Here is a 10336-nt window from a genome sequence, read left to right as displayed (position 1 = left end):
GGTGGGAGTGCAAAATGGAACAGCCACTGTGGAAGATAGTTTGGCAGTTTCTTACAAAACTAAACACACTCCCACCATACAATCTAGCAACTGCACTCCTTAGTACTTACCCCAGTGAGTCAAAAAGTATGTCCACACAAAAATCTGCACCTGGATGTCTATAAAATTTTAGTCATAATTGCTAAAACTGGGTAGCAAATAACATGTCCTTCAGTGGGTGAATGAATAAACTATGGTCCATCCAGAAAATGGAATATAATTCAGTGCTAAAAAGGAATGAGCTGTCAGCCATGGAAAGACCTGGAGGAACCTGAAGTGCATATGACTAAGTGAAAGAAGCCAATTTGAGAAGGCTACAGACTGTGTGATTCCATAGTTGTGGAAAAGCCAAAACTATGGAGACAGTAAGAAAACATCAGTGGTTTCCAGGAGTTACAGGGAGGGAGGGGTGGATAGGTGGAGCACAGAGGGCCCTTAGGGCAGCCTACTCCGTGTGAGACTATAAGGTGGATACACGTCATGTACATTTGTCCAAACCATAGCAAGTACGACACCGAGAGTGACCCCCTAACGCAAACCGTGGACTCTGGGAGATGACGGCCTGTCAGTGTGGGTTCTCTGACTGTAACAAAGGCACCACCTTGGGGGGGAGGCTGACAGTGGGGGGAAGCTGTGTGTTTGGGGACGGTGGATACGAACTCTCTGTACTTCCGCTCCATTCTGCTCTGAAAAATAAGCTTTATTAATTTACAAAACCTCTCTCCTGTCGTGTTAATGGTGTCCGGGAAGCGAGAGGATGCAGATACCTCCAGAGGCCTGATCCGTAGCCAGCTGGGCCCGTACAACACGCTGAGACAGAGGGCGGGGTGAGGAGCACCAGGAGAAGCGGGTCCCCGCTGGCCCCAGGGAAGCAGTCAGCGCCCTCAGTGCAAACAGAAAGCACGGGAACAAGGCACTGAGCGAAGAGGGCCCGCCGTGGTTCATCTAAGAGTCACAAACACGCCGGCAGGGCCAGATGCCGAGGAACCGGGGACCATTTTCAGGTAGCCGTCAAGCTGCAAGGAGGCTTTCCACACCATGGAAGATCCTTCCCGGAGACGGAGCACGTGGCCAAGTGGAAGCAGCGGGGCAGGGCTCTCGGGGGAGGGGGAGGGGTGCGCAGGGAAGGCCCGTGCCTGGGTGTGCGACCACCAGCAGGCACCAGCAGGCACGCCCTCCCTGCAAACACAGAAAGACCTCAGGCTCACAGCCACCAAAGCACACTCCCTGACCCCCGGGAGGGCTTCCAGTCAGTGGTCAGTGCAGAGCTCTTACACGAGAATGGACGGTAAGGACTGATGCTAGGTCAAGTACCCATCATGGGCAGTCCAGAGACAGACCTTAAAACTTTAGGGTCAGTTGATTTTTGGCAAGAGTGCCAAGTCAATGCAACGGGGAAAGAATGGTTAGTCTTTTCAACAAATGGTTCTGGGACACCCTGGTACTCACGTGCACACTAGTGAAATCACACCCCTCATCTCACTGCACAAAAATAAACTAAAAATGGATCACAGACCTAAATGAAGGGTTAAACTATAAACGTCTTGGGAGAAAATACAGAAGTAAATTTTCATGGCCTTGGGTTAGGCAAAGTCTTCTCTGATAGGACACCCAAAGCAAAAACAACGAGAGAAAAAAATAGATAAACTGGACTTCAGCAAAATAAAAAATTGGGGGGCATCAAAGAACACCAAAAAGAAAAAATGAAATTGGTGAGGATGTGGAAAAATTAGGGCCATCACACATTGCTGGAGGGAATGTAAGTTGGTGCACTTGTTCTGGAAACAGTCTGGCACCGCCTCAGAAGGTTCATAGCGTTGCCATTTGACCCAGTAAAGCCACCACTGGGCTTACACCCAAGAGAAATAAAGTATGTCCACAGAAACACTTGCATATGAATGCTCAGAGCAGTACTATGCACAATAGCCGAAAGGCAGACCTAACTCTAATGTTCACTAACTGTTGGATAAATAGGAAAAATAAAATGGGATAAATCTACACAACACAATACTATTTGACAATAAAAAGGAATGACATACTCACAGTGCTACCACATGGGTGAACCTTTAAAGTATGATGCTAAGTGAAAGAATCCAGTCACCAAAGGCCACTTACTGTATGATTTCATCTATATTAAATGTCCAGAAGAGGCAAATCCGTAGAGACGGGGGTAGATTAGTGGTTGTCTGAGGAGTGCACTTGTGATGGTCATGAACAATGGGAATTAAGGCCGAAGGGAACCAGGCCTCTCTTGAGTGATAAAAATGTTCTCAAGTTGATTGTGGTGATGTTTCTGCAAGTCTGTGAATATACTAAAAACTGTTGAATGATATACCTTAAGTGGGTGAATTTTTTGTACTTATGTGAATTATATCTCATTAAAGTTATTAAAAAAAAAAAGATGGTCAGAGTCATTTAAGGAAAGCCTCCAACATGAATTTGGAGAAAGAGCAAAACAAAGAACAAGCAGCAAAAACATAACACAAAGGAGCCCAGAGGAAATACAGACAATTTGGAAGCAGAATTTAAAAACCCTTGAAATGATAAGAGGGGTAACAAACACAAATACTGAAGACATAAAACAGGGACAGACTGATTGGAGAACAAGAATGAGCTCTTGGGAATTAAAAAGATAATACCTTTGCCCCAAAAATTTAATATGAAATCTGTAAGATGAAGTCAATGAAATCTTCCAGAAAGTGGAATAAAAAAGACATGGATGACAGGAAATAAATATAAGAAATCAGAGAATCAGCTGAGGAGTTGGAGAATCTTTGGAGGGAATAAAGTTCAAAATAATGCAAGAAGGGACTTCCCTGGTGGTCCAGTGGGTAAGACTCGACACTCCCAATACAGGGGGCCCAGGTTCAATCCCTGGTCGGGGAACTAGATCCTCCATGCATGCGGCAACTAAGATGCCTGCATGCCACAACTAAGACCCAGTGTAGCCAAAATAAATAAATAAATAAATATTTTTTAAAAATAATGCAAGAAAATTCACCAGAGCCAAAGGGCACACATCTCTAGGTTGAAGCCTCAGTGTTCAGGACAATAAATGAAACCAATGGAGGAACATCGCCATGAAGTGTAGACCACAGGGTATACAGAGATGATTCTAGAAGCTTCTAGAGAGAAAGGGTACTCAACAAGACTGTGAACCTGGGAAACAGAGGACTAATGCCTTCAAAATGCTGCGTGAATTTCATCCTAGAATTTTAGATTTATTTATATTTTCAATAAAGTAGAAAAGGGACATTTTTGGACAAGCAAGAACCCCAACTTTTTTCCAGGTGTAAACTGAGGAAAAGGAAGATACGGCATTTGGCAAAATGGGATCCAACATAGGAAAGTGACAAACAGAATTCCCAAGATGACAGCTGTTTGTCAGGCTTGAAGGGCAGCTGGTCCAGACTGCAGGATGAGGTGGACAAAGCACTTGTCCTCCTGGAAAACAGTCTTGGATTTGACAGATCCATTGCAGCAACTGGGGAGGGAGGGAGAGAGGGAGGGGAGGAAGGAGGGAAGGAAGGAAGGATGGACAAAACACCTGTACTTTCAAAGAAAACAAAGTAAATGAAAAAACAAGGTAATTACTAAGTCCAAGAAGAAAATTTTTTTGTATAAGAAGGAATCATAATCAGAGTACACTATTTGGCTCAAAGACAACCTAGCAGTCTTTTGTTTTTGTTTTTTGTTTTTTGTTTTTGGTCGCACTTCGAGGCTTATGGGATCTCAATTCCCCAACCAGGGATTGAACCCGGGGCCACGGCCGTGAAAGTCCTAACCACTGGACTGCCAGGGAATTCCCCAGCATAGTCTTAATAATATTTACGTTGATAACTGATTTAACTAAAAGTTGTGAGAGAACTTATACTAGGAAGCGGAGGTTGAGGAAGGCCTATAAGAGAATTACCATATATGTCATTGATAGAAAATATTTAAAATAAGTAAATCAAGAAATATCATTAAGAGCCTATTAGTGAAAATGCCAGAAAAAAATGACATAGAAGACATGGGAGAGGCTGTGTTTGGGAAGCAGGAAATGGCGAGACATGGACAGAGACTCTTTTTCTAAAAACAATATAATTTTGGGACTTCCCAGGCGGTCCAGTGGTTAAGACTCAGAGCTCCCGCTGCAGGGGCGGGGAGGCGGGCTTCACGTCTGCACCCGGGTCCTGGAGCCATAAGCTACTCTGATCCTGTTGGAGACACCAGTCACCGGCTTAAAAAAGGCAGGAAGCTGGTGACTTTAGGAGGGTCCGCGCGTCCCGAGCGGCGGCAAGCAGGAAGGGAAGAGGGCGCGATGCTGCAGAGCAGAGGGCTGGACGCTGCGGGTGGTCAGGTCAGCTGACCCGCTGCCGAGGAAGGGTGGTCTCTCCACTACCCAAGAGGGAATGACACATGGAAAGAGATGACGGCCAACTGCTCCGCTGGTCCCCGGATCCTGCCAGATGTCAGCGCAAGGACTAACGCACAGCCAGGGGGCTCTGCGCAGACCCGCGCTATCCAGCGTGGACCGCTGAGCACGCACGGCGACAAGCTTGCGAGCAGTGGCTGGCGTGACTGAGGAGGTGAACTGTGAGCCTTCATTATTCAAAACTGAAATTGAAACCGAAACCCACTTCCACCTCCAGGAAGATGGAGCAGATTTTTCCTACGCCTCCCACCAAGTACGACTAAAATCCTGGACACGGCAGACAGAACAGAAGACCCTGAGAGGTGGGGGGGGTGGCGGCAGAGGAGCTGGGCCTCGGGGCCTGAGGAAAGACGCAGTGCTAAGTGCTCCGGGGTTTCTTTTCGGTTCCAGGCTTGGAGCCGAGGCCAGCAACCTGCAAGTGCCAGCAAGCCGGGTCCCAGTGAGAGCCCGACCCCCGACCCAGAGGAGACGGGCAGACGGGGAGTAACTGCTCCAGTACAGCCAGTCAGACCAGAAAACCCTGCCCCCGGCTGTGCCAGCAGAGCCCCCAGCGTCCTGCTGGGGTGACATGCCAGGACTCCTGCTAGGGCAGGACGCTGGGACCTCCACGCCCGTCGGCTGACGATGCCTCCCCGACATGGCAGCCTAGGAGAAAAGCGGGGGCCGGCAGTAAGTGGGGGCCCCTTCCCGCTAGGACAGGGTCGGAGGCGGCCTGGTGGAGTCGCGACTGCCCAGTGGGGACCACGTGACTGCACCTTTCAAAAGACCAACTCAGAGTAAAACAAACGATACTTTCTGCATTTCTTAATACCATCAACCATCTGAAAGCAAAGGTGAGGCGTTAGCCTTGTCCTGTCAGTGTAACTGTCCCGAGCAGGGGAATCAGCTCCCACTCGCGATTTACCTGACACCCCACTTAACCCGCTCGACAATCTAATGCCATATACTTGTCACCACCTTCGCGAAGAGAACAGGTCACAGAACCGCACCCCTGCTTGGCCCGCGTGCTGACCTGAAACCCGATCTCCTCTGGGGGGCTCCTCCCCCCTCCCCCTCCCGATGGCTGCCCTGGCTGCGCGTGAATCACAGGAAAGCCCGGGGGAGTCCCAACACATGATATAAGCGAGAACTTGCAAATTCCAATGAAGCTTGACACCAATGGATTTGGATTCAAAACTTTAATAATAAATTGTGCCAGTAGAAGCTTTTCAAAGGCAATGATATATCAATAAATAATAGTTAAATTGAGTTCCTGAGAAAGAACCTACCACATGACGTCTGTCAGAGCGTAATAACAACACGGCGTTACTGCAAAACTAGAGAAACACTGACAGTCACGACACAGCACAGCAGACCCAGAACCTGCCACTCACACACATGTAAACCAGTACACAGGAATCATCTTCTTCAGTTTAGCCATCGATAGACACGTAAGTGTGCTGCCTAGAGATACACTAACTAATGGATACATTATGCTAAAAACCTCAAGGAAAAATACGTGGAATAATATAATGAAAAATATGATGCATCAGGTTTTTAAAAAGCAAAAAAAGAATTTAACTTTTTATTCAAATATAAATCACTTTAAATAGGAATCATACTAATTTGAAATAGGAATATTTCGTGTTTATCTATGTAGTTATATATACATTTACACTCCTAAGAAAATATGTATGGCTTAAATATCTTTTCTTTTTCAACATCACTTTACTGTTTCACAAAGATCAGAAAAATGTGCTTCTAAAACCAAGTTAAGATGGATCCTTCAAAGCACACTAGAAACACGGTGAGAGAACCCCAAGATCACTGCCCTTCCGCGGGGCGTCTGCCGGGTGGGGCTCCGGCTACCTGTGGCGGCTGTACCACCAGGACAGCACCCTGACTCACGAAGCAGACAGAGGTCCACGACTAACTTACATTTTTTTGGCAGAGCTAAGAGAATCCCTTTTGATGTATACAAGTGTAGTGTAGGACAAACGTCTTTGCCCCCCAAAGAATCCAATCACACCCACGACACATACAGTCACATCAGCTCTCAGGCACACGTGCATTTCCTCAACGAGAGAGGAGGGGTGCAGTCACAGCGAGGAAGTCACCACAGGATGACACGGCATCAGCACACTGCCCAGAATTACTCACTCAAAACGTATTCACAGAACCCGCTGTGAATGGCAAGACACGGTCACGCTTTAATAGAAAAACCCTGTTCATGCAGCGATCTCTCCACACTTGGCGTCTGAAGTCACACCCGCGTGATCACCTGCTCACACTTCCTATTATACTATAATATGCAAAAAGCAAACAGAACAAAACAAAAGCAGCTTTTAACATATATCACAATTTTGAAATGTGGGAAAAATATAAAACAAAAACCACTGTGTGAATAAAATGGTATCAGTAACATCAGAACAGTGTTATCTTTTTTTTTTTTTTTTTTTTTTACATTATTGCACAGAGATTTCTTATCACATGTTCTTCAATCTTTACGTCTTTCCCTAAATGTGAATAAGTGCTGTGGATAAAATACAAACGTAGAAAATAACAGCAGCATGATTTGTCAAAATTAATCCCTATAATTTAGTAAGAAAAATGGCTATAAACAAAATAAGTGCTCTTTCTAAACTGTACTAATTTTAAAAAATATTGTTTTAATGCAGTGAAGGTCCTCAAAAGCCAATTCCAGGCCATGTTGACACCCGCCCCGCCATCAACCAGAATGTGGAGAAGACGTCAGAGGCGAGTCCTCTTTCAGGAGATTTTCTGCTTTGGTGCTGGGTGCAGACCAGACTTTCGAGGGGCAATCGGCCGACTGACCCGAGGGGCTGACCTCCCGGTCCCCCAGGGTCTACACGTACACGGGCTGGCAGCCCCCGGCCTGCGCCCCCGGGGCCGGGCCCCCCGCAGCTGGCTGCTCGGCCTCAGTCCCGGTCTCGGCCACCGCAGGCTTGGGGCACCGGAACGGGTAGCCGTTGTCGTCGAAGAACCTCCGGAAGGTGAACTCGTAGAAGGCGTGCTCGGGGTGCCGGCTGCCCGGGGGGCCCAGCGCATCCCAGGCCTTGGAGCTGTCCTCGCTGCCGTCCTGCCAGGGGCCCTCCTCGTCCACTGGGTCGAAGTTGGACGTGTCCATGGGGTGGCTGATCGTGGGCACGTAGGGGGCCGGCTGCCTCCGGATGTCGCCGGAGAAGTCGATGGCGCCCAGGAACGGGTGGGCCTTCAGGTCGTCGGCCCCGTTGCGGCCCAGCCGGTGCTCAGCCGAGCAGCAGAGCTTGGCGATGAGGTCCCGGGCCTCGGGGCTCAGCTCCACCTGCGCGGGGATGTGCAGCGTGCTCTCCCAGTTAATCACCTGCGGGGACAGTACACCCGGTGTTCCTTCCTCCTCAACCTCGAGGCCGACGAGGGCCGGCCCGGGACAGGGTGTTAAAGAACGTGATCATTTCTCAACGTGGCTAATCATCAGGGAAATGCAAATCAAAACCACAATGCAGTACACCACCTCACAACGGTCAGAATGGCCATCATCAAAGAGTCTACAAATGATAAATGCTGAAGAGGGTGTGGAGAAAAGGGAACCCTCCTACACTGTTGGTGGGAATGTAAACTGGTGCAGCCACTATGGAGAACAGTATGAAGTTTCCTCAAAAAACTAAAAATAGAGCTACTATATGATCCAGCAATCCTACTCCTGGGCATATATCCAGACAAAACTATAATTCAAAAAGATACATGCACCCCTATGTTCATAGCAGCACTATTTACAATAGCCAAGACATGGAAGCAAAATGTCCATCAACAGATGAATAGATAAAGATGTGGTACATATATACAATGGAATCCTACTCAGCCATGAAAAAAGAATGAAATAATATCATTTGCAGCAACATAGATGAACCTAGAGATGATCATACTAAGTGAAGTCAGACAGAGAAAGACAAATATCATATGATATCGCTTATATGTGGAATCTAAAATATGACACAAATGAACTTATTTGCAAAACAGAAACAGACTCACACACATAGAAAACAAAGTTATGGTTACCAAAGGGGAGAGGGAGGGAAGGAGGGACAAATTAGGAGTTTGGGATTAACAGATACACACTACTATTCAATATATATAAATAGATAACAAGGACCGACTGGATAGCACAGGGAATTATATTCAATATCTGGTAAGAACCTATAATGGAAAAGAATCTGAAAATAATATATATCTGAATCACTTTGCTGTACACCTGAAACTAACACAGTATTGTAAATCAACTATACTTCAATAAAAATAACTTTTTGGTAATTTAAAAAGATCTTGATAATTTCACGATGGGAGAACAGAACAGACGTAGGATCTGAACAGCTACAAACGGTCAGTGTGGTTTCAGGAGGAGCCCACAGCCTGAGGCACAGGGCGAGGAAGCCACCCCCAGCTGGTGGTGCTCAAGCACACACATCAGCCATCGGGACGCTCACAGAGGCCTGTCTGCTGTGAGGAGGAAGCCTAAGGGACTTCTTGTTTACACTTGGAGTCAGGATTAAGCAAGGCCAATATAACCAGGAGTGGCACGGGGACAGGGGGTGCGAGGGCTGGTTTGAAACTGAGTTGTTTTAGTAGAGCCAAAGCTATACAACTCATAGAAGAAAACATAAAGGAAAACGTTCATGATGTTGGATTTGGCAATGATTTCTTGGATATGATACCAAAAGCACGGGCAATAAAACAAAAAAATATACATAAAACAGACTTAATCAAAATTTAAAACTTTTGTGCATCAAAGGACACTACTGACAGAGTGAAAAGACAAACCATGGAATGGGAGAATGTATTTGCAAAACATATAGCTGATAAGGAATTAATATGCAGACTATATAAAGAACTACAACTCAACAACAAAAACCCAAAGAACCGAATTACAAAAGGGCAAAGGACTTGAATAGACATTTCTTCAAAGAAGATCTACAAATGACCAAGAAACATATGAAAAGAGGCTCAACATCACTGAACCTTAGGGAAATGCAAATTAAAATCACAATGAGATACCACCTCACACCCCCTAGAATAACTACTATTTTTAAAAAAACGAAAGGAAATTAAGTGTTGGCAAGGATGTGGAGAAATAAGAGCCTTTGTATACTGTTGGTGGGAATGTAAAATGGTGCAGCCACTATGGAAACAGTATGGAGGTTCCTCAGAAAGTTTCAACATAGAATGACCGTACGACCCAGCAATTCCACTCCTGGGTATATACCCAAAGGAACTGAAAGCAGGGACCAAACAGATACTTGTACACATACTTATGTTCACAACAGCACTACTCACAAGAGCCGAAAGGCGGAAACAACCCAAACATCCGTTGCCAGATGATGGATTAAAAAAATGGAATGTTATTTACACACAATGGAGTATTACTCAATATTACATACAATGTGATATCATTCAGCCTTAAAAAGGAAGGAAATTCTGACACAGGCTCCAACATGGATGAACCTTGAAGACACTATGCTGAGTGAAATAAGCCAGACACAGAAGGATAAATACTGTATGATTCCACTTATATGAGGTCCCTAGAGTAGGCAACTTCATAGAGACAGAAAGTATTGATACAAGAGCCGTTACAGGGACAGAGGGGAGGGAGGAATGGAGTTATCATTTAGTGGTTAAGCTCCTGCTTGGGATGGTGAAAATGTCTCGAAATAGGTAGCGGTGACTGTTGCACAACATTGTGAATGTACTTAACGCCACTGAATTGTACAATTAAAAGTAGTTAAAATGGTAAATTTCATCACAATTTAAAAAATTGGGTTATTTATCATGCGGATAAATTAGTAACTAGTTCAGCAATTCAATTAGGATATAGGTAATGCCAAATTCCAATTTCACTGTTACTGT

The 10336-nt window shown here is 45.8% G+C and overlaps 1 protein-coding gene across 2 annotated transcripts in view; it reads right to left on the bottom strand.

The window, feature by feature from the left end:
* Positions 1-5619: 5619 nt before the first annotated feature.
* The window catches only part of LATS2 (large tumor suppressor kinase 2), a 47564-nt gene continuing 42847 nt past the window's right edge, over positions 5620-10336 (bottom strand). For both annotated transcript variants that reach the window (XM_082435099.1, XM_082435100.1), the window contains exon 8: positions 5620-7799. In XM_082435099.1, the coding sequence (XP_082291225.1) occupies positions 7302-7799 (498 nt within the window). In that variant the 3' untranslated portion in view covers positions 5620-7301. The remainder of the gene's footprint in view (positions 7800-10336) is intronic.

The sequence above is a fragment of the Balaenoptera physalus genome, assembly GCF_965194825.1.
Source record: "Balaenoptera physalus genome assembly, chromosome: 18".
NCBI classification, from domain to species: Eukaryota; Metazoa; Chordata; class Mammalia; order Artiodactyla; family Balaenopteridae; genus Balaenoptera; species Balaenoptera physalus.
The sequence above is the reverse complement of the archived record's forward strand: the minus strand, read 5'-3'. Positions and strand labels throughout refer to the sequence as shown.